Genomic DNA, 25,320 nt, shown 5'->3' with positions numbered 1-25,320 from the left:
TAAAATTTCAAATTAAATTTCAAAATAAATATATTTCCTTCTAAAACAAGGCTTTTCTATTTATTAGTAAATCAAAATACATAAATAAGATTCTTGGGAAGAAAATGCTAGCTAGAATACATCTTTCAGCTTTTGAATGACCATAGTAGCATACTCTACAGCTGCAGCACCTCTGAGTAGGATGAGAATCTGGTGTCCAGTCAGAACTCTCAATATAAGCTGCATCAGGCCTGTTTAAAACTTGGACTGAATACTTTCTGCAATGCCTCCAAAATGATTTGTGTTTTTTTTTATTTGTTTTATTTTTTTTTGAAGTAATGGCAAGTCCTTCATGAACATTCATTTATCTATCAGGTAAATGAATTTGTGGCTTTTTTTCACTGGAGTTTCTAGATCTAAGGCTGCCAAAATGCCAGGTTCCACATAAAATACAGTTCTTGACATCTTCATTGCTTTATTTCAGAGTAATTTTGTTTTTTTTATACCAGAACAATACAAACTGTACCCATGGCTGAATTTGTGTGTGTGCATGTGTGTGCGCATGCGTGTGTGCATATGTTCAGCTATGTGCTTAAGTTTTACTTGGCAAAAAAAGAGATTAATCTTTAACCTAGGACATTCTTATTCTTCATTTCTGATCCATCATTTTAAATTGCACTGTTTTTGCAAGCATGCAACTACATCTAATTTTGGCACTACTCCTTCCCTGCGGCATACTTATTAAATTTGTTTGTTTTTCCTCTTCCAGTTCTTCCAAATACAGCCATTTCTCGTCATCACAGCTTTTGTCAAGACCAAACATCTTTCACATCAACAACTGCAATGTACTCCTGTTTGCCTTAAAAAACGCCTAACCCACCCCCAACTTCTCTCTTTGTCCATCCAGAGTACAGCAACAAATTTCTTCAAGAGGGAAGATTTGAATTTAATACAGCAGCTTGCTTGCTTTCTCAACCAGAGAGCTGTCTTTCTCTAAACTTGTTTCTCACTTAAACAAACGTGTGATATAATAACCACCAAGACATGTAAGTACCTCCAGTAACTTACTGGATGAACAAACCAGATAATACATGCATAGAATATTATTTGTGTGTGAAGAAAGAAATTTTTCATATCTAGTAAGTTTATAAATAATTAGTAAATTAGTCTTTATAGGTTTTTGAAAAATTAAACATATTTCATAAGTCAGAAAAAAAACTAGTGCATTTTACTTCACAAGGCAGGCAGATTTTGGTGTTAAGCTGATGAACAAGAAATCATCTACATCTGAATATTGATACTCATAGTTTCTATGTAGAGGATTTACAGCCTAAAATCTTTTACAATTTACAGGTTTATTCAACTACTAAGACAATTCAGCCAAATTTGCAGTACCCTTAGCAGAACATCAGACAAAAGGATATGTCTCCTATTAATTCCCCCATTCATCACTTCTTGTAGCAATTGGTGTTCTCTGAGAATTTCTCTGTTCAACCATTGATCATATTTGACCTTATAATACATTTTATAAGCAAATTTAGGTAATTTGCTTACATTAGGAAAAAAGCCTGCTTACATTTTTTTTTGTTGCATGCATCTTTTAGAAATGAAAATGTACAGATAATTCAAAATTACTATCAAACATCTGGCTAGCTAATTTCCATTCAGTTTCATGTTACATTGCTGATATGTATCTTTAAAGGGCAAAGTTTTAAGGATGACCTTAATGAAACAATGTAATTAGGTTCATGGTCACATTTATGGCATCTATATACTAATTTGCAAAATACATCACAAACAAAAGCACTGTTTGCTTCCGTATCATTCTTGATCTTTAAGCTTTCAAACTGTTCTACAAATTTTTTGCAAATGAAGCTATGACTGAAAATTCACACTGGAAGTGCATTACTAGTTCTTTTTCAAATGAGACCACATATACATAATAACAGTGCATGTACTCATAATCTTCTATGTGAGCCTTGTAGTACTGCTAGGGTATGCACTCTGGTTCCTCCCTTCTTGTTCACTGTATGGCATATGAAATCAAGCATGCCACCATTTAAATTCCTCTCACCTACTCTGCTGAAGGGAATGCTCAAATGCTCAAATGTGTTAATGTCTCCAGAGACTCCTATCACAGATCTATCCAAAGTTAAAATTACCAAATAAGTCCCCAGCAAGAAATCCGCTATTTTTTTCCTCACCTTCTCCAGGCAATGCTGCTAGGGTTGCCGCAGCATCTCATTAAATGGAGTGAGGCAGGCCTTGACACCAATAAAAGACTATCAAATTCTACTCCAGCTGACAAAATTGAAAGTGAAGTGTCTTAAGATCATGCCTCTTCTCTGGCATCAGTTTTCCCTATGAGCAGTCTCTTGGCACTGCTTCAGTGCCAAAATGTAAGCATGGCATCAAGCTGCTTGGTTTGTGCTGACGGACTAGTCAGGGCCTTTTTCCATATCTTCACCTCTGCTCATCATGCCCTTGACGAGGTCTCAAACTTTATATATTTGTCTTTAATGGCACAAGACTTGCCATTCAAGGCCAATGCTGGGCTGCTTCTCTGCCTCTGTACTTCTACTTCCCTCTCTTCCTGTATACGTTTGTGACCCTCACTGGTACCATGAGACAGGATTCCCTTCTTCACAGGATTTCTCTTCGTGCAAAGGCTTACTCCCTGACTTTTCACTAGATGATGACACTCAGTATGTCAGAATGACTACTCAGTGGTGCCATGGGGTTGAGTGATATGTATATGCCTTCCCTGCATGGGTACTGGGTTTTAACATAGAGGAAGCTGCTACTTGTATTCTGGATAGCACCGAGTCTTGCGCTTTTCCAATCAATAGGCCTTTCAGGATTACTATGATGTGGTAGAATCGCTGTGAATTCCTGTTGGGATTCCCTTCTTCTTGTTGCCCTTCCTCTTGGGAAGGGACTGATCCCTGTCACAATTTGGTTGATAGCCTGTACTATCCAGGGTCTCTCCCTCTCTCAACACTTGTGATGCCCTGGTATAGAGACTGGTACTGGTTGCCAGTTTTCCAAGGACACGTATGTGAACCTGATATCCTCTTCTCACAACTATTGCAACAGAAAGAGCCAAAAGAACACAGCTTTGTGATAGGAGGCCTCAGAGACTGAATGCTGTAACTCCAGGTTTCTTCACTTCTGCTTCATGAAGTATTTTGAACTACCTTGTTTTTCTTGTATGAGTTTTAAAGGATAAGATCTCTGACTTTGCAATGAAGAATTAATAATTTTCTTTAGTCTTTCCAGGGCACTTGGAAATCATATAGACTCTTCATACCTTGCACCTAGGAGGAGGCAGGCCTTCCTTTTCTGCCACTGGCTCTTCTGATCTGCCTGGCCATTTGAAAGGGGTAAGCACAGATAGGACTTTGGTTGTTACAGCTCATCTGCTCAGTCTTTTCTTCAAATCATTGTGTGTGGCTGCCCTGTCATGGTGCTTCTGGAGACCTGAGTTTTGCTTTCTCCCTTTGTGCCTCTCTCTCCATCTCATCATCATTCAGGGCAAGACTGGCCTTTCATTTCCTATATTGGTATCTCATTACATTCTGTGTTGTGATCGCTGTGTCAGCAAGCTTGGTTAACTGTTACAGAGTTCTGCAAGTTCTGTCATCAAGAGAATCATGTGAGAACCATGAGAAGAGCTGTAGAAATTGTAATGTCACAGGTTGGAAACAAAGGTTTTTATAAAGATAGAAGCTAGTTCCTTGTCTCCAAGTGTATGTGTTTGAGGGAAGGAGGGATAGTTCACCATTTTGGATTTACATATAACGACCTTTTGCATTTGCAAATTCAAGGCCATTATGAGTTTGGCAGGTATCCTGCCAGCTCTCCATTCAGGCAGGGGACTGGTTTGTATTTCTTGGTTTTTGTAATGCTTATTTTCATGCTGTAACGAGGTTGGATCACCATTATATGTCTGATTCATGGAAGATCAGGTTCACTCTCAAGAGTCAGAAGCTTCCATTTGACTTGTCCATAGCTCCCTTTGATTTCACCAAACTTCTGACAACAGATACAGCCAACTTCTTTTGTCACAAAGAGATTCCTTTATCAGTTCCCTAAGTTGATAGTTGATTTGTAAGGGGTCCAGATTTTTTTGGTCTTTCCTCGATCTATGATCACTGACCATAGTTTTTGCTTAAATGTCAAAAAGCCATGCCATTCACCACAAGATGTGATTTCTGATGCTTTATGGAAATCCTCACGTGCAGCTTCACACCTTCTGTAGGTCAGCAGGACAGTCATGTCTCAGCAAGATGTCATTTCCTTGAGCAAGATTCCAGGTTTGACTTAAATGCATTCATGTATGCAGGGAAAGAAACCGCTTCTTTCTCCTGCTGCTTATAAATGTCCATCACAAGGAACACTTTCTTCACCAAGCTGGAACTCATGTGGCTGAAGATCAGGCTCTGTGGTCTTTGAAGGGATCAGCTGCTTCCTATCAACCTTTTGAAGTGCTGCATGGTTTTCTGTGCTCGCTTTCTGGGCTCAGTGGTGGACGATCAGGTTAGGGAGCATTTATACAAACTGGATGTCCATGGGATTGGGACAATACAAGTCCATGGGACTCGATGGCATGCACCTGTGAGTGCTGAGGGAACTGGCTGATGTCATTGTGAGGCCACTCTATCATTTGAGGGTCTTAGGGATTGGGAGAGGTTCCTGTGGAATGGAAGAACCAAACATCGCTTCTGTCTTCAAGAAGGGCAAGAAGGAGAACTACAGGCCTGTCAGCCTCACGTTGATCCCTGGGAAGGTGATGGAACAACTAATCTTGCTATTTTGCTAGATACTATATACTTTGCTAGATAATATTGCTATCTTGCTAGATACTATTTCCAGACACACGAAGGACAAGCAGGTGACTGGGAGTAGTCAGCATGGATTTACGAAGGAGAAATTGCACTTAACCAACCTGACAGCCTTCCGCAATGAGATGGCTGACTTGGTGGGATGAGGGGAGAGCAGTGGATGTTGTCTGTCTCAGCTTCAGTAAGGCGTTTGACACTGTCTCCCACAACATCCTTATCAACAAGTAGATGAAGTACAGACTAGGCAAGTCATAAGGTGGACTGAAACCTGGCTGAACTGCTGGGCTCAAAGGGTTGTGATCAGCTGCATGAAGTCCAGCTGGAGGCCAGTCACCAGTGGTGTGCCCCAGGGACTGATACTGAGGCCAATACTGTACATCTTCATTAATGACCTGGCCAATGGGGCAGAGTGCACTCTCAGCAAGCTTGACACAAAGACCAGGAGGAGTGGCTGATGACAGACCAGATGCCATTCAGATATACCTCAGCAGGCTAGGGAAATGGGCAGAGAGGAACCCAAATTTTAATTCGGTTATTATCCAGTTGTTTGTGGGCACAGACTGATGGCAGTAGTTAAGAGTATAAGTAACTGTGGTAGCTGTATTGCACAAGATTTCCATTCTGGGCAAGGTGCTAGGCAGGCACTTGGCATACTATGTGTTTTACCAAGCCTTGTTTCATTCTTGAAGGTTTAAGGACTGATAAAGTCTTCAGTATAATAGTTTTTAGTCATTGTTTGCTTGACTCTGAAACCTCTGGGCAGTAATTGATGGCAGGGTAACTACTTAGAGTCTCTAATAATAATAATTATGCAAAAGACTTCAGCTGACTATAATGAGGAAATTGTTGGACATATAAAGATACCAAAAGCCAAGATTAACCAAGGTTATCATGGAAAAAAAAACATCCCTGGTAAAACAAAGGGTTTTATATTGTCAAATAGTCGACATGAAGAGGCACAACATGAAAAGAACTGGTGAAAGAAACCTAACATGTTTATATGATCTTTGATGAATTAAGTTTCAGGAAAAAAGAAAAAAGAATGAATAAATCAATCATACATATTTTAAAATGGCATTGAAAGACAATCCATGATGAGCTAGAGTGATTTATAACACTTGGACATATAATAAGGCAATGAGTACGTATAGATTTGGCAAAATGAACACTCAGAACAGCAAGATTGTAACAAGCACTGCTCGGGGAGCCAAACAGATGAAAATACAACTTTCCTCATTACTTTTGAGGCTTTTAAAGCTACAGGAATTTGTAGTTATATTTATTATAATGACCATAATACTTTTTTTTTTTCTATGCCTTTTCTTCTTTTCGCAGGTCATTTACCAAGAGAGGACAGGAAGAACACTTTTCCTGGTCACTACATAAGGGTAAATTAATGTGTAGAAAAAACATACTGAACTCTGTGGAGCAGGACTCCTGCTCTCTACCCTGCTCCTTGTCTTCCACGTAGAGGTTTTCTGGAGGCTTGCTCCTGTTCTGCCAGAGGTAGGGCAGCTGGCAGCTAGCAAAACCCACAGGAACGCATGTGCCTTGACCCCAGCTCTCCCCAGTTGGGGGTGGAGGGCAGCTGACCTTTTTTGCCTACAGGGCTGCATCTGTCCATGCATTTCGCTTCTTTCTGCCCCTCAAATCCTACTGAATCCTGCATAGGCCACATGAATGCCCACGGCCCCCATGGGCCATCACACCAAGATTGCCTTGTTTTTTGAGAGTTTGGAAAAGTAGCGGCTATCCAAGTGGTATTCTGCCACAGGTGCCTAAATGCTTGTTTGTAGCATGAGCTCGCTGGACCAGGATTTTGCTATAGCTTGGGACCTCCTTGTATGCACTTGCATCAACAGTAATGACCACATTATTGCACAATATACCACACCCTGTGGTATATGGAGATTATACACACACACACACACACATATATATGAATTATGTGAATGGGAATATATAAGAGAAAAAAAGAAACTAGAAAGCTATAATATTCCAGCCTGTCATTAAAAATGTTTCCCAGTAGGAGATAAGGAGTATTTAAATGGATACTACAGAATTTGTGACTGGTAAAGCACCATAACAGTTTCAGTGATCTAACAGGAGATTTAAATTTAATTGTGGATCAAATGTATTCATGAAAACCAGAAACGAAAGAAAAATAGCATAAATGTGGGACAAATCAAAGTTAGAGAACCATGTTCAGTATGGATTGATTAGGTTCAATCCCTCAGGAAATGACTGAATTCCAAAATAATGAGTCTTAATAATGATCTACCAGTAAGCAAGAAGAATATAATTACATTTAAATAGATTTTTCCTGTTATCCTGCATTCTTTAAACAATCATTTGCAACTCAAAATTTTTTTACAGCGTTATAATTATAGCCCTTATGGTAAATGTCGTGCTTCATTCCGATAAACAGGGAGATACACTGCTGAGCTTATAACAGTTCAGACACACATGTACAGATATGTACATTTATTTGTCTTCCTAATTATTAGTCATAAATAATTAGCATTTTTTATGACTTTTTGATTATAACAGCCTTTTCTGAAATGAAGCAGGAATTGAGTATAAAATGCAGAAATAACTTTTACAATCATTTATTTTTAAATTAGACTAACTTAAATAGTTTATATAGAGCAAAGGAAAAAAGTTTCTCAAAATATGATTTCATGAAAACAAAACCGTGTAATAAAAAAGCACTGGCAATATTCTCTAAAGTTACTAAACCTGAACAGACTCTGATTCAAAAATCTCAAACTGAGTAAGATTTGTGGATTAATGCATTTTATTTTTTTCACCCAGAGTTTCTAGTGAAACTGGAAGAGGAAAAAATACATTTTTTTATTTTCCGAATGCTCAATCCGTATCTTATCTTTGAAGTGATTATGATATGATTTTAGCATTCACAGAAGACACTAGAAGTGTCAGAAATTCCAGATGTTTAGCCAGTGATTTCTACTTATCCAATAGCTTGACTTATAGCTCTAGTAGCAAAAAATTATAGTTGCTTAATATTTTTAATATTTTATACATTCTAAATTTGGGTCTTAAATCCTTTGTTATAATTTCCAAACTATGTCACTTTAGAAAGAAGAATGGCAGCCTGAAAGTGAAACTTGTCATGCAACCTGAATGTGATACTTGCAGTACTCAAACAGTTCAGATACGCTGGCACTTCTCACCTGTTCTATTCAAAGATGCTGAAATGCTAGCACTGAGGTACAACTACTACTGTTTTAAAGGATTATTATTGGCTGAATGTACTCTGGCACTGTAATAGGCAAAAAGGTATTTAACAGTTCTAATAATCAGCTGCCTATGAGGAATTAGATATATTAAGCAGTGCAGTCATTTCACTTAAACTGAAGTACACTTTCTGTAGCCTACAAGAGGCAAAAAAAATACTATGTTACCAGTTCATAATTGTATGCCTTGTATTTTCTTTTCAAAAGTTTTTGGTGGGATAATCCAAGATGAATCTAACAACTGCATAAAAACAGGTGACTCGGATGTAGATGTCTATAATCACCATCAGCATGGATTGAAAGTACAGTTGAGTTCTGCCATTGAGACTTCTTGAAAATATAATTCAAACTTTTTAGTAGTTATTTATAACATTATGCTTTCTCAGTGAAGCTAACAGCAAAACTAATTAAGACCATGCCTCTTGGACATATATAGATAGGATTTAACAATAGTACAGGGTTAGATAAAGTAATTCACACGCTGGTACTGTTCTAAAATACTGATATTTCACTCTAAGCCTGATCTGCAGAACTAGTTGCTTTCATTTTCAACATTTCAAAATATGTTTCAGACCTAACCTCTTCCAAGCCACACGCAAAAATGACCTATGATTGAGTGCCATAGCAAAACTGGATAGTAGGAAGTGCTTAACAAGGGCATACCTGTCCAGCTCTTGCATTTTCACACACAAAGGTATCATAGAATACAGCAAACTGTGGGGCATTGTCATTAACATCCAAAATTCTCACATAGACAGGAACACGAGTAGTATCTTTGGGGTTGTCTGGCAACAGAAAAGACAAAAATAGAGAGTTTATTTTCACCTTTAAAGTATTCTGTTTTCTTCAAACTTAACCAACAACAGCTATTCAAGACTGGCTATGAAACTGGTCAAAATTTAGCATGCAAACTGCTACTAGGTGAGAATCAGGCCTCCTGGAAACTAAGGAGAGGTTTTGCTTAGAGTCAAAAATAAATTAATATATTGGTATCTAGCGAACAATTAAGCCTTTTACATGAAAATAGGGGCTGCAACTGTTAATGATCTATGCAAATGTAATATATGAAAAATATGTCCATTAGTATAATGACAAATTTGTTTATTTGGTGAGCTCTAGAGTATCATTCTACTGTAAGGTTTTGATTTTTAATTTTAAAATGATTTGTGATCAGATTCGCTTTACCCAGAATAGACATTCTTGACTTTCTGTATACATGTTCTGAAAATTTTTCAAGCCTGGTTTTCCTCTCTTGTGCCTTAATAAATTGGGGGAAATTCCAATGAAGCTAATAAAATACCCCAATATAAATCTGGTACAGAATTGAGTAGAATCAGAGTTTTTATGTTTAAATTGTCTTAATTGAACTTGAACTTAATCTCCCCCTTCCTGTCTCCAAAACTAACATACCTCTTTGAAGAACCCTAACTATTCCAACTAGGTCCAGAATGTAAATTCTCTCAAAGTATCCTGAGAAGGAAATAAGTTTAATACTATGATTTAAGCATAAAAGGTTACTAATTTCCTTCACTATATAAATATTTCTGAAAAAGATTCTTATACTAGTGAACAGCACTACTAAGTGCTAAGAATTGTAGACCCAGGAATATGCATCAAAAGAAAAAAAAAATGTATAGCTATCAATGTGTGACACAACCAGCATTTGGCCTCTACTATAGAAGACATCCAGGCCCTGGACTACAGAAATGGGGAGAGGCAGGCTAAGAGTGGTTAACTGGCTGGACATGATGGTTTCTGCCATGCAGTTCTTGCCAGCCATGCTACACTGATCAGTGTACCATGATCAGAAATTTTCACTTCTTTTTGACTGATGTAGGATTTACCCTAAAACAACAGAAGCTTTGAAAGAAAGTGACCTTCCCCGCCCCCACAAGTGACCAAATTGGCTTACTGATCTCAGCTGCTATAACACTAAGATTGTGCCATTGTGATATCTCACGGTCAAGTGGTTTGGAGGTATAGATGGATCCATTTCCGGAATGAATATTAAATATCCTGTCAAGGTCAGTGTGACGATCCAGAGAAAATCTAAATGCGATAAAGAAAGGAAAATTATTGTCAAACTGATAGAAAATGGAAGAAAGCATACATTTCACAACACATGAATAATTCTTTCATGTTCTATATGTTACATTATATAAATGCTACTTTTAATAAGACAAATATTTAGTTTCTGCAAATTTAGCACTTAAACTTTTGTCTGGGTCATTCATCAGTATTTTAACGATTCTTTCTAAAATTGAAAATGCATATACACACTTATGAAAATTCTCAAGATTAGCTCTGTAGAATGAGGAATAATAATTACAGGAATTTCTTAAATATGTTATAATAATGTAATAACGGATCATCTGAACTTTTATAGACATAAATGAGAATTATAAAAAATAAATCAGAATTTCAATATAATAATTAAAGAATTGTTGTAATCCTGAAAGGAAAATTCTCTTTGATGTCATTGTTCCTTCAGACTGAAGCTGACAGCTTACTCTGAGCTTTTCAAAAACTACTGGTTTATAAGCCAAGCTGCTACACTTTAAGATATATTAATTTACGAGATATCAAATTAAAACAAATCCTTATAAAAACAAGTTCACTTGCAGAACTTCAATTTCATGAACCTGCTGATGTTAAAGGACCTTACATGTTACTACAGATGCTTTGCCTCTTCAGGCAGAACTTCTACTAACATAATATGGCAGAATGTCAAATTATGATCAACAAGCTGCTCTTTCCTCCATTTTTTCTAATATTCAAGACTGCCTTTAAAGTGAGGATTGAACCTTTGATGTGGAATTAAATGTAGGATTTTGTGAAGTACAGTATATTTGTCTAATTCTGGCAAAATTGGGCCAATTAAAAAAAAATTGTATGAGTATACTGATACAGTGTGATGGAAACAATTGTTGAACAGTTTTAATAAGCATTTATGAGTGACCTTAACAGTTCATCTCGTATTTCTGCTTTTACTTACAATACCTAACCAGATTGAGCCAAATGGAAAATACTGTAATACGAAAATAGGGTTTGGGTTTTGTTTGCTCATTCCACCACTCAGAAGAAAATAAATATATATAAAATTCAAGTCCACACCAAACTGAATGTAAAAATGAAACACATGGAAAATAGAACAGCCAAAATAAAACTTCCGAAACTGTGTGACAGATTAGCTCAAATTATTTTTCTTGATCAGCTGGCTACAATAACCCAGTTAGAATACAACAGAAATCTCCTATTTTCAGAGAAATTATATTTAAGACTGTGTGCCCTAAATGTTAAACAACTGATTTTACTTCAACCATGGAAGGAGTTTTAATGAGGAAAAAGACTCATTTTGACAGTACTCTAGCCAACAGTTTTTCAATAGGCAATGATCACTTCTCTAGCTAAGAAGATCTATTCCATATTGCCTCATTTAAAATCCTGTATCATTTGATATTTGATTATGGTTATGTTAGATAGGTACATATTTTTACATCATTGTACTAATGCTAATGGGCCCACAAATGCTACTGAAATTATTTGTTTCAGAAAGTATGTCCATATTTATTGAATGGCATTAAAAATCAGTGCAGCAGGAAGCTGCCATTCATTCAGTTTATATGATGTTTAACTTATCTATAATTTTAATAAACAGAAACTAATATTTTAAAAGAAACAGCTAATAAGAAAAAAGTTAAAAACTGAATCAATTCTATAGCCTGAAGCTGTGATTTGTTTTTTAAGTAGAAATGTCAAAGTATTATTCAAACTGCCCTAATTTCAAAATAAGATGAAACTTTCAAATAGTTTAGTCTAAATGTTAGCTGTTCACTTCCAGGGCAAACACATATTATTTTGTAATTGATTTTGAAGTTGTAAGAAGTAGAAGTGTACAAAAAATTACTGTAGATAGCTACACTTTGAATTAATACATAAGGCTGCTTTGCAAGTTGAGGGACAGAGCAAATACTGGAGAGATTAATTTGATCTATATTTTGCAAACTGTTTTAAAGTTCTTGTTTTCAAATAGATATTAAATAGAAAGCTAGATGAATGACTGAAATATAAAGAACATATTGCCACATATATCTTGGATTTTTTTCAAGTAAACTAAGCCTAGGATTAATGGTCCCCTTCAATTTTTTTTTAGAAATTTCTTTGTCCTTTATTACTATCAGTTTGCCTCACCTGCACCTTCTAAATTATCTTCTGTGACATTAACAGGACATAGAAAAGTTGTACAAAATCATTTTTAGGTTGTTATTCTGTATAAATAATATTAATCAGGGAAATACCTGATTCTGCTGCAGCCCTTCCACTCATCAAGTTGTGTCAGAAACAACATGAGCAAAAGCATCAGCATTGTTCTTTTTTCAGTCATGATTAAGAAAACATAACAACTACAATTGTCACTTTTCTCATGCAATTAGAGTGGATATAGATGCAGTGCTAAGTTATTTATGTATTCTTAAGTTTTAGAGGCTTGGTGTTTTAATCTGTTAACTTTTCCATACACACAAATCACCGTAACAGAAAATGAAATTCAGTTTCAATTCCAAATCCAGTTTTTACCACTCAGGCCTCATTAAGGAGTGTGTGGCAACTAACTTCAAAGTCAGTAAATAAAGTTCTTTGGCCAAAATGTATTTTTTACACTTTGTTAGGTATTACAGATGAGACGTACCCAACTTGTACAGCTTCGTCTTATCTGTTTTTAAAGCTTATGCATTATAGCAAAACAAGCAAAAAGCACAACAAACTACAGTTTACTTCATTCAACTAGATGTGATCTAGCATGTAGCATCAAGCAGTATCCATACAAAATATTGTTAAAAATACTAACTTTTGAATTGCTAATTTGTTAGGGTGCGTGACATACAGAGAGATAATTTTATCCTGTGCAGCAACTACACAGGCAAGCCTACAAAGCAGCAGGCACCAACCACAGATTAAGAGTCCATGAGATATAGGCATTTCATACTTTTCAGGACTGATCCGAGGAAACATTAGAAGATGCTCTGTCCTTCATGGCTGATAGACTGGATCAATGCTTTTTCACAATTTGAAGCAAGGAGTAGTTCTGAAAAGTCTACTTTAAATCAATATGCAACTTTATAGGCTTTCTGAGCTTTGAAGTGATAAAAAACATTTCTTGTTTATCTCCATTTGAGTGAACGGATGTTCCCTGAGATGTTCAGAAACTTACAGATAGGATCGTTCTCAGCTCTCTATCTCTGGCACATTAGTAAATATGAGAAAAAGCACTACTGCTTTTTTTCTGTGCACAATGAAAATTCAGATTGTATTAGTATTTTTCATAATTTCTTTAGCAAATTATGTTTATACAGAGAATGGTATATTACCTTATAGAACTTGAAGCCGAATCAGGGTCCCGTGCCATTACTGTTCCTATTATTGTCCCCAACTCAATATCTTCATGCACTTCAAAAAGGTAAGATGATCTGCTGAAGACAGGAGGTTCATCTACATCTTCTACAGAGATTTTCACAATAGTTGTATCTTTAAAAGGCCCAAGATAATAGAATCGTGGATCCACATGGGTATTCTCAGCTTCTACTTTCAATGTGTAAAGTCTTCTCGTCTCATAGTCCAGTGGCTAAAAAGAAAGATGATGCTAAACTTTATTAAATTATACTGCATATTAACAGATGTTGACCTGTATGTGTAACTGAGGTGGACTCAGAACCTTGCCAAATCTTCTCCTAGGTTGGGGAGACCCTCATACAGTTCAAATTTTCTGCAGAATAGGGACCACTTCCTCTAGTAAGAAAGTTTCATTGTCTTCAGAGAGTGTCTCTGTACCCAATTATTAAATGAATTAATGTAGCACCAAAAGCAAAAAGATTTTCAGTGCAAATTTACCAATTGTTTGGCAAATTTTGCTGCTGTTTCACCAGAATAAGGATGGAAACAATTATATAGGCATTTAAAAAACTTGAAATACAGACTCGAAATACTGGAATTGCAGAACAAGGTTCATATTTCTAATATTTCTCAGGAAATATCATAAACCATTGAGTACTTAAGACTGCCAGAGTTTCCTTGCTGTCAGACAAATTTAGCTGGCCTTAAATGTCAACAGTAATTTTTTTTAGGGGTGCATGTGGATAGGTTGAAGTGCTGTAGTTCTAGAGAAAACTTGAGAGCTTAATCTCACTCGTTTTCATTTCATTTCATGAATCCAACATCAGAGAATTTTTTGCGAAATAGATTTGACATTTTTGACAGCAGTTACTATTTAAAATGGAAGGAGGAAAGGTTCAGGGTTATAATTAGAATCCATTTTGGGTAGAAAAGAAACTCCATTCCTTCAAAATTTTCCAACTGTTGTAGATGAAAAGTGTTAGCTAATTAATGATACTGAGGAAATGAGCAAGCTGAGAATTTACCTTTCTGACACAAAGAAGACTTCATTAATTCCCCCAAAATAACAGGGAGATTTCAAACTAATGTTTTTCATTCATCAAAATGGGTGGTAGAACACATGATTTCCCCTATCCCCATTGCTTTTAAATAAAGATTAATGTTCATGAAAGATGCCAAAAATGACAGCTTAGGAATTTAAATATTTAAGAGCAAAAAGATGCAGTCCAGACAATGAACGCTTATCCCCCTTCTGCCCCAAACTTGTTATAAAAAGTAGTCAGAGGAGAAGGGAGAATCCTCTTGAATATACCCAGGTAATGCAACTTTCCGAGCTAGATCTGAGACAATTGGTGTGTCTATAAAGTGCAGCATACTGCTGTTAAAAGATGCTGGTTGCAAGCCTAGAAGTAAAGAAGTCATGTTAGCCCTCCTTTTTTTTTTTTTTTTTTTTTGTAATTAGCAGGCTTAATTTGCCAAAAAGTGCACCACACAGGTACCTAACCCACTACTAGTATATTCACTACCAGTCTGGACATCTCTTCAGCCTACACTGCAGAATATAGATATAAAATGTGTGCATTATACAAGTACTTTAACATATCACCAGTATGAAATGAATAAAACTGTTGTCCAAGTATATGAATCTGTAGCAAAGGAATAGTGAACTTACTTAAGCAATTATTTATCTGTGAAAACTTGTACAGAAAAACTCTTAAGTTCTTTTTCAGTTCTTTTGCAACTCAGGCTTTAATAACTGAAGAGCATAGTAAAGCAACACAAGCTGTTGTGTACTTGTTCACTACTGAAAACAGCAATCACAATCGCACTGGCTAAACAATAAATACATAGTGAATATTTTTATACATGAACGAACAGAGCATGGCACTTTCTTCCTTACTGGTTAACACTGTTGTCTGTGCTATATGAATGATAAACTACTTATTCACCAATATGAGAATGTATCCTTAAAATTTCAAAATGTTTCAGATTACTAATGATACAGTGAAAAAGGTCTTTTCATTAGCATTTATTGGTGATATTTTTGGAGCTGCTATGTTATTTATGAATTCTTTATGCTTTATCCAGTTATTAGGCTGGTTTTCATTAGGACTCTATTGATTTAGTATAATAGGAGTCTGTCTGGAAAATACAAGGCAATGAAGAAAGGAATGGCACAGGAGAAGCCATTTCTCTGAAAAATTTTAGGAAAAGGAAAAATATCAGGCCTCTGAATTTGGAGTTTTCCTTCCTTTCCAGATAAACTCAAATCTGACTATAACCATAGAAGAATACAGAGATTAAAAAGCTCACTCTGATATTTGCCGAAGTTATCTTTACCTTGGTTGCCATTATCAAGGATATTAAGAATTGCTGGAGAGAGATGTATTTGTATAGTAGTGTTTAAATCACTATTCTGTGCTTCAAGTGACTTGTACAAGCTGATACAAATGATGCTTTGGGTTAAAAGGCTGCCTGGCCTCGTTAGAATCACTCATCACAAAATCCCAAAGGAAAGGACTAGAGGTCCTGAGCCAAGCAGGGCTTCTGGAAGGGAACTTCTCTAGGAGCAGGAGAACTGCATTTCTCACTGTGTGAGATCTTACGTCTTTGAAACTCCTCCAAGACGTGCGTGAGAGAGGGCAGAAGTAAATCTAGCTCCAAAACAAGGACACCAGTCACTATACACTGCTCATGTGTTAACCAGCTGACCTGCTGGAAACAGGAACATAACAATATACATTGTGACTTAGCTTCTGGCAGTGTATTTGTGTCCTGGTGTATTTGGTCACCCAAGCTGATGTTCTGAGAACCTCTTAAATAAGGAAAACTTAAATCTCTCAGTAGTGGCTGAACCTTGCATTACTCACTGAGGAAAATAGGTTACAGGAATACTAAATAGATATGTATTTGAAACCATGGAGATAATTACAACTAACATCTTGGGGATAGTTCATTTTTGCATATTTTCCTGGCAATAATACTTTAAACCTACACCTGCCTCTCAAAGATATCTCTGCCACCTGTTATTTTCAGTTCTGAATACAAGGAAATAATACCATTTGCACTCACAGATGTGGAACTCTTGCAAGTGTTAAGCATTTACAATTACCAATACACAATCTAAACTTCCTTTTTTTCCAATGAACACTTTGTGGCATAACACTGACACCAAAATCATTTCAATGAATGTTATTAATAGACACCTTTCGCACAGTTATGATGCCTTCCTGTGTGTCCTTCTGCGTCACAATATCAAACATATCTGTCCCGTCACCATCTATAATTCTGTATTCTACTTCTGCATTTTTCCCAGTGTCTGCATCTGTGGCCTTGACGCTGCCGATGGCAGTCCCAATCGGGGAGGATTCGGAAATGCGGAGGTGGATCGTATCTGTCAGCAAGACAAAGAGCCAGTCAAGAGTTGCACAGTCCATTATACACTCAGTAAGTAACACTGTACTGTGGGCTATGCAGTAGCTGGTGATGTATTTTTGTATATATTTTATTCTAGAGAATTCATTTTTAGTACTGAGAGGATGGGCAAAATAGGACGCAGAGAATTGTACCATGGGAAAAGTTTAGGTACAAGAGTGAAAATGAAACTGTAGAAAACTGGAGTTGAAAATAACCTCTAGAGAAATATACAGTCTATTCTCCTACTCCAAAGAAGGATCACATATGTCTATAATATTCTTGCCTATGTCATTCCTGAAATACCATCAGGAAAGATTTTTCTGTGATGTCTTCAGGCTTCACTCTCCTTAATACAGTTTTTTTCCCTTAATGTCTAATTAGAATATTTCTGGACACATTTTACACATGGAAGCAATACAAAGAACACCCCCCCCACACACACACACACTTCTCTGGCAAACTATAAGCAGCAGTTTGAAATCTCAACATTCAAAATTAAATAATAAGATACAATATTAAATAAATTTGACATTCTTGAAAATCCACAAGCAGAGTGCAGCTGTATCTGTTAAAGAGGTTAATTCATGTTAAAATAAGACTCACAAATATTTTCATTTTTGTTTTGTGCTGCTTTCCATGGCTCAGTTGTATCCCTATATTGCAGTTTCACACAGCTGATATAAAACACAGGATAAAAACCCCCATCATTCAGAAATGCTGCAATGAATTGAAATAAGTATCTTATTATATATTTTAGTATTCTGTAAACTAGCCATATGGTTAAAACAGTAAATAAGGGTAGAGATCTCTGATCTTATCTGTCTGGACTTAAGAGTAAGAAAAACATGTGGGACACAATGTACTATGAAGAATTCTTAAAAAAAGATTTAAAAATGAGTACAGATGCAGCTGTCATTCCAAAGATGAAAGTTAAGTCATCCAAGCTGTATATTAACTGTTCTGAAAAAAATTTCCTTCTCCAGCCTTAGTTAAGTGCTCCAAGATTTGCTGTTTTACTTAGACACTTCCTAAGCTAACCAAAGTGAGTTAGAAAGATAATTCAGTTAACAGTAACACAAAACTGGAAGTGATAAAGAGGCCTACAACCACAATAGGGAAAAAACTGGACAGGCTACTTGAAAGGTAGTACATAAATTCCTGGGTACAAATTAGAAACACAGGAAAGTACATAAAGCCACTGGGAGTTAGTTGTATGAGTGATCACGATGAATCACTGGGAGACAGCAGTGACAAGGAAACACTGGAATGTCCCTGGCAGCCTTATTATCTTACAGATCTTCGGGAAACCCCAGATAAGTCCTGTGAGGATTATTGATATCTTTAACAGAGTGCAACCAAAAAAATCCTGTTATTGAGAAATTTAAGACTTGCTCTCAATTTGAAGTAGCAGTTTTTCTATCCCATTATGTTACAGTTTGGCCAACCTAATTAAAAAAAAAAATCAAAAATGAACACATTCACCTATAGATTGTAACTAAATGCTGAATGGAAAAAGACTAAAACTGAGTTTCTGTATATAATTGTATTTAAGCAGCTTTTGATATGAAGCTGATACACAGGAGCAGAATTAATACTTTAGGGCCATGTACACTCCACATTCTATTAATATGAATTTATTTTTGCACAGTTCCATTCCAGCATTTCAGGCAAATGCTGACACTTGCGCTGACATTTTCGTTACCTTTCTCTAATACCTAAATCTGTGTACTTTGCTACATTAGTATATAATCTCTCTGTAATCTGTTAATGGTTAAAAAAGAAGAAAACAGCCTCTGCATCCATTTAGTATTTATTCAGTACTATGTGAGACTATGATGAAAGAACTTTTTTTTCTTTTTTCTTTTTTTTCTTTGCAATTAATATTTATATGTTCTAATTAGTTTTATGGTGTGTCAACTATTCTCTGCATGTTTTTCTCAAGTGCTTAAAACTACATCCCCAAGCTATACCTTGTGGCCACTACTTTGACTCCCACTGCAAGACCCAGCTCATTAATTTAATCTACAAAGTGCTAAGAACTCATATCTTGAATTACTAATAAGGTAGGGGAAATAGAAAATGAAAATAACCAGAAATTTATCATCTGAAGGACTATTTTACAGTTAACCTATCCTTTTATAGAAATATCCACCATAATATGAGATACTTCCTTTTATTATTTTTATCACTGTAGACTATAACTCATTTGGGGCACTACGTATTGGAGCTTTAGGTACTGTATGAGAACTACAACAAACTACACCAGCTCAGGATTACTCTTGCAAAACCCTTCTGTGAATGCTTTTGCTCATTCTTCTTTTCTTCTCCAAGAAACGGTCATTTACTGTTTACTGTTTACTCCAGTGAGTGATGTTCTTGCATTTGTCTGTCCCATAATAAATGAGAGGAACGAGGAAGGGAAAAGCTTTTCCATCTACTAAGGAGAGTGGAAGTCAGCTGGCAGATTAAAGTCTATACCCTTGTGTCTGGACAGACTTCAGTCAGTCATAAAGAATTAAAGAGCAATCTTATACACAGTTACACACTTGAATACGCATTTACTCTATACAAATATTTACCCTGAGACTAATATAGGCCATAGTCTCACTGAAGACTTGGGCAGCTGTTACTCAAAGATGCAGAGTTTCAGTCACACTCAGGCTCCCAAATCCTTAAACCACTTTGAAAAGTAAGACTCAGACTCCAAATATGTATTAGCATATCCTAAAATGTTTAACCAGGGCACTATATAGCTCTATTTGTAAAACGCTAAAACAATGGATATGCTGATCAACCATATTAAGAAAATGAAAATATTATTCTAAAATATGCTACTCGCTGAGCAATTTTCTCTTCAAAACAGGTAATACTACTTGTGTGTATCATGCTAAAATGACAAGGCATGTTAAACTACTACAGCTTATTTCTGATACTGAAACCTACTGTTTCTTGCATATTAATCATTTCAGAATTTCATTGCTTCCTACACCCCTACTCCAATTAACTGGGTTTAAATTACAGTGTGGAAGGGTTTTGGAATTTCATTTGAGCCCAGGGAATGCAGTAAATATTGTTTCTCCCATTTAGCATAGGGCAACATCTTCTTTCTTCTGAAAACATTTGAAAATTAGGACAGTTGAAATAGAGATGCAACATTTGAGGTCTTCTATGGTCTTGCTGCGCAGAAGCTTGACTATGTGCTAAATTTCATCATAAATTTTCTCAGAAAAAGAGCCACTGATCCCACTGTGGTTTTCAGGAGATCTTTAAGATGAGAAAAATATTCTGAAGAGCCCCTGCTCCATAATCTAAACAATCAGAAACTCTTTTTTTGAGAAAACATGATGAAATACAATATGTTGAATTTTCTACAATTCTAATATCAGTTTCTTGTGCGAAAAGTTTAATTTGTCATGAAACATTTTGTTGGAATTTGTAGCTTTAATATGCTACTAAGTCATGTAAAAACATAAGGGATCTATTAATATTTTTACTGATAATTTATAAATCTGATATGAATATGGTCATCTCATGAAGCTACTACAAGTCTATTATTTATTAATAGGACAGAATAAGAATAATTTAGCTTAATCAGTATGATTTCCATTAGTCTTATTGAGCTCTATTAAAATCAGGAATCATTATAATGTCTATTTGCATTTTGAGATTAAATATAAGGATTTTTTGAAAGTCAATACCTATCACATATCCAATAAAATTGAAGCCAGGTTGATAAATGTTTCAGATTTCATTTCCACTGAAACATATATTCATATCTAGTAAGGCAACAGGTAGAGAGAACAAAAAAAACCCCCATGAGAGTAAGATAACAATTTCCTTTAAAGCAAAGGCCAAATCTGGGTTACGCTGATGTAATAGGAAAATGCCCAAATATGTCTGGGATGCTACATCAGATCTTTATCTCAGTCAAATGAATATGATGTTGGACTGCCAGATAAGTCACGTAAGCACGATTCCATAATCACAGTCTAGAAAGTTGATTCCAACACTCTACATGTTAATTTAACATAGTGTTTAAGAAACAAAAAGAAAAAGAACAAAATTAAAAGGTAAGCATCAGCATCTATATTTGATGCTTATATGCTGTCCTAAATGCAAATGTTAAATTAGCATTGCCCTAAATCTTTGAATGTGACACCTCTTTGAATGGTCTTCCTCAATAGTTTGTGAAAACTTCAGAGAGCAGTCAGACAGCCGCCTTCACCTACACAGCACTAGTACCATAATCCTGTATATACAAATGCAAGCTAAAAATTTAATAAATCAAAATATTGAAGAAATACAAAAGGACATACAAATTAACAATAAATTCTCTCCAGAATAGGGCCTGTAGGGAAATGCGCATACTCAGCTGTTCATGATTTTTCTATTTTGAGTTTATATGAGATCAAATGGTGATAAACATCTTAGATAAATGCATATATAATAACTACAATATTAAGTTGAATAAAACTGTGTACTCCATTTGTGCCATAAAGGACTTGTTAAAATCAGAATCATTTGAACCTGATTCTCTTACTTTATGCCTGAAATCTTACCATCCGCAACTACTGGAGTCAATGGAGTTATACCAAAGAAACTGGGTAGCTAGGATGATCCAAATCCATTTTTTATTGAGTATGTCCAAACCATCCTGTGATTATTATGAGTCCAGTTTATTTAAAATATTTAACCTCTAACAAATCTGGTATCACATAATTTAATACTTCCATATTATGTAGAGACCAGTAATGGTTTCCTGTTTTAGTCTGAGGCTACAAAGTCTTCAAAGATGTACTATTAGACATTTAAAAGCAATCTAAGGGGCTTTGGTAAACTGAAGCTGTCAAAAGAAGCAATGCTAATTGCCATTTGCTTCACTTTGGGAAGTTTTCTATCCATCAGATTTTGTAGCACAGTGATTGTACAAGTACAAATCTGCTTGATTTCCTTCAAGTAATTCCTTTCCCAGGTTCATCATGATTAAATGTTTAAGCAGAGACTACAATTCAAACATTTCTGCCTAGCTAGAATTACTACATGTTTTATTTTCTAATGAGGGAGTGTGAGGGAATTAAGCTATAGGTAAGGAGAAAGAAAAACATTGCTCTAATGCTCTTATGATTTCACTTCTCACCCCCTCCCATAATACTGGAGAGAATCCCAGGTTTGCTGCCATTATATTTGATCACATAACTGTTTTCCTAACAAAGGAATGCTGTAACATTTAATTTTCCACTTTAATAATAGTGAATAAATCAGCACATAAGCCTTTTGTTCATGTGTTCATGTGTTCATGCCCCATAATCTAGATTTAATCTAAATTAAACCAGATGGTGATTGCTTAACTCTTTAGTCCAAAGCTCTTATGGTGCAGGACAACTATTAAATGCAGCTTACTCTGGGGGAATCGAGGTGGATTGTCATTGACATCCGTCAATGTGATGTTCACGGTGGTGGTCCCTGATAATCCACCCATCTGGCCTCCCATGTCTTTTGCTTGGATAACTACTTGGTACTGCTCCCTGTTCTCTCTGTTCATGTTTGGCAAAGCAGTCCTGATGATGCCTTAAATAAAAACAAAGACAAAAACTGTTATTCATCTCTCTTTGACATGTAGCAGTCTGCTGCATCTTTTTGTATTAGTCTGTGAAATATATTTCTGATGTATGCATTTAAAATTTTAAAGTACATATTTCTGATTATAAATTTACAAATAGTCTTCAGTACAGTCTACCTGTTTGTTAAAAAAAACCTTACAACTCCCTTTCCATTTTACATTTCATGTTAAAAATGATGCAACATACCTATACAAGACAAGGTTTGTGGGTAGAAAGGACACCTTTTATTAGTCCAGCTACTACCACTAAGAAAAAAAATGGCCATGTTTTCTAGCACACGAACCCTTTTATTTGCCTTAACTAGAAATAGTCTTACTTAGATCTTTAAGCTATCATAGCTATTTTAATAGTACCACTGTAAAGTTACTTACACTTCATAGTGTTACCTGCAATATCTATTTTTATATATTCATTATAAGAATTATAAATTATTAGAAAAAAGGAAGAAATATTATTTCATTTCAGCTAGATATTTTTAAAATACATTCTTTAGGTGATATGAGATTTGTAAAATGAAAGAAAAAGCTCACAGTTTATGGTAAGTAGAAATAATGACAATTTTCCTAACCTGTTTCTGGTTCCACAGAGAAATAAGGCTGTCCTTGAAGTATGCTGTAAATGACTCTGGCGCTGTTTCCATATGAAGGGTCGTCGGCATCAGTGGCTGTGACTTGCACCACAGAAGTACCTGAAGTATGCAAAGTCAGCTTAGTTCCATAGGATAGCAGAAGGAGGCCCAAGAACTCTAGTTTCCATTCAAGTAGACCCCAATGGAAATTTCAGCTAATAAAAAACAGCTAATGTTGATTGGATTTTTCAAATATATTTATTAGCTTATAGTCAACTTCAGAAACTTCCTTGTTTCAATGATCTCATTCTAAATAGGTTGACTGTAGACTTCCCTAATTCTACAAGCATGATTAAGACCTAATTATTAAAGGTAAAAACATCAATGGCTGAGCTGAGTTCTTATCCTTATATCACCAGGTCATACTTACACAGTCAATTCCTTCCTGTTTTCAGAGGATTTATTCGTTTTTATTATAATATATCTCTGCTTTTCATTACCCAGAACTGATTTTTTTTTTTTTTTTTTTTGTCCAGTGATGTCAATATGCTATAAAACTCCACATGCAGGAACATGACAGGACAAGATGATTGAATAGGTCACAGAACTTGGCAAAAACTTATAATCAATTCCTCTTACCTTCTAAGTGGAAATGCAGATAGATATTACTAGAAGAAACATTGCTACATGATACACTTTGAAATCTGTTGGTTCCTCAGACTCCAGGAAATTTTCAAGAGCATTTCTAAATTTTGGTGAAAAAATACCGGAGTCCTTCAAAACATTTAACGTTTACCATTGTCACTGCCATTTGTTTTGAATCAAAAGAGTTTCAACATCCTGTTCAACTCTATCTCTCCATCAGAGGGGGGAAAAATAAAACTATCAAGACAACTCCTCCCTGTTGTAGCTCCATATAGGGCAGATATGCTTTTAGGTATATAGAAAAGAAAGGGGGGTGGGGGGAACAGAGGAAAAGAAAATAAGTCATCACATGCATACAACTGTCCTAAAAACTGATTTGCAAACACCTCATACTTCCAGCAATACTAAACTGTAGATATCTATGTTTAAAGGTAAATACTCTGTTAAAAAAGTACGGAAACCTTTTTGTTGAATGTGTTAAAGTTTTGGAGAGCATTATTGCCTTGATTCTGAAATTGCTTCTGAAATTCTTGTTTGTTCTGTCTGTATATGTAGCAAACTACAGTGCTAGAACATACGTATACTTGCTCCTAAATAGCAGAAAGGTGGAGTGTTGCATGTGTAAAAGAAAGACTAGAACAAAGAATGTTCAGTAACCTAACTGCTGTGATAATGAGTAGAAAGAATAAAACAATCAGAAAAAAAAACCCACAGGCAAATGCTTCATTAGTGTAATGATGCTATTTCTTAAATACATAATGCTCAAAATTCACTCGGTTCTTTCTCCTTCCCCCTCAATACACTTGCAAGTGACTGACATGGCATTCTCTAAGTAAAGCTTACCATTCCTCTGTTCAATGTCCATAACCAACAGAGACACTCTATCACTATAGCACAATGCATTAATCAGATGGGGCAAAAAGTCCGCATTTCAAACTCACAAAAGGTGATATTCATTTTCTCTTTATTACATGAGTCTGTGTTATTTCCTACTGTTTCTAATTTTCACATTTCCTTTATATATCCAGATTAGCAGTATTTATTAATAGGAAGTCAATAGTATTACAAACTTATTTTATTTATATTAAACGTAATGAAATAATCATCCAGAATCTACTTTGAAGGATAATTTTGAAGAAAAACCAAAGAACGTGTTTAACAACTTTAAAATTAAAAAACAAAAAGTCTTTTTGTTTCCAGTGTAACAACATCTGTCTCTGGCAGTTACTGCTTCCTCAGTTATGAGTGTCCAAAGGCATATACGTGCATGCACACACACAAAAAATATAGAACAAATTATATCAGCTATCCTTTCTAGTTGCAGTGAGCATGGCTGCATATACACCCAACTTCTGAAAACTGTAGATTTGATCCTGTTCCCTTTAAAGTCTATGAGAACAAATTTGGGCTCCTTAATTTTATCAGTACCACACAGTGCCATTTCCTCAGTGGGTTATGCTCAGGGTAGCATACACCGTATCACCCGAGAGTAGTAAGGATGAATTACACATTTATAATGTTGCCTCAGCTCTCTGGCTCTTGCCGACCCCGCAACAGCTATGTAGCGGGTAGGAAAAGGGCAGGGGCACAGCTACACTCCT

At 35.7% G+C, this 25,320-nt stretch overlaps 1 protein-coding gene across 1 annotated transcript in view; it reads right to left on the bottom strand.

Moving 5' to 3' along the window:
* CDH10 (cadherin 10) overlaps positions 1-25,320 on the bottom strand; it is a 100,840-nt gene that overhangs the window by 4,701 nt on the left and 70,819 nt on the right. The window contains exons 5-10 of the mRNA XM_013952901.2: positions 23,075-23,194; positions 22,286-22,453; positions 16,675-16,862; positions 13,447-13,700; positions 9,993-10,129; positions 8,744-8,865 (exon numbers count right to left, since the gene is read on the bottom strand). Coding sequence (XP_013808355.2) covers positions 8,744-8,865; positions 9,993-10,129; positions 13,447-13,700; positions 16,675-16,862; positions 22,286-22,453; positions 23,075-23,194 — 989 coding nt within the window. The remainder of the gene's footprint in view (positions 1-8,743; positions 8,866-9,992; positions 10,130-13,446; positions 13,701-16,674; positions 16,863-22,285; positions 22,454-23,074; positions 23,195-25,320) is intronic.

This window comes from Apteryx mantelli, chromosome 2 (genome assembly GCF_036417845.1).
Source record: "Apteryx mantelli isolate bAptMan1 chromosome 2, bAptMan1.hap1, whole genome shotgun sequence".
Taxonomy (NCBI): Eukaryota; Metazoa; Chordata; class Aves; order Apterygiformes; family Apterygidae; genus Apteryx; species Apteryx mantelli.
The sequence above is the reverse complement of the archived record's forward strand: the minus strand, read 5'-3'. Positions and strand labels throughout refer to the sequence as shown.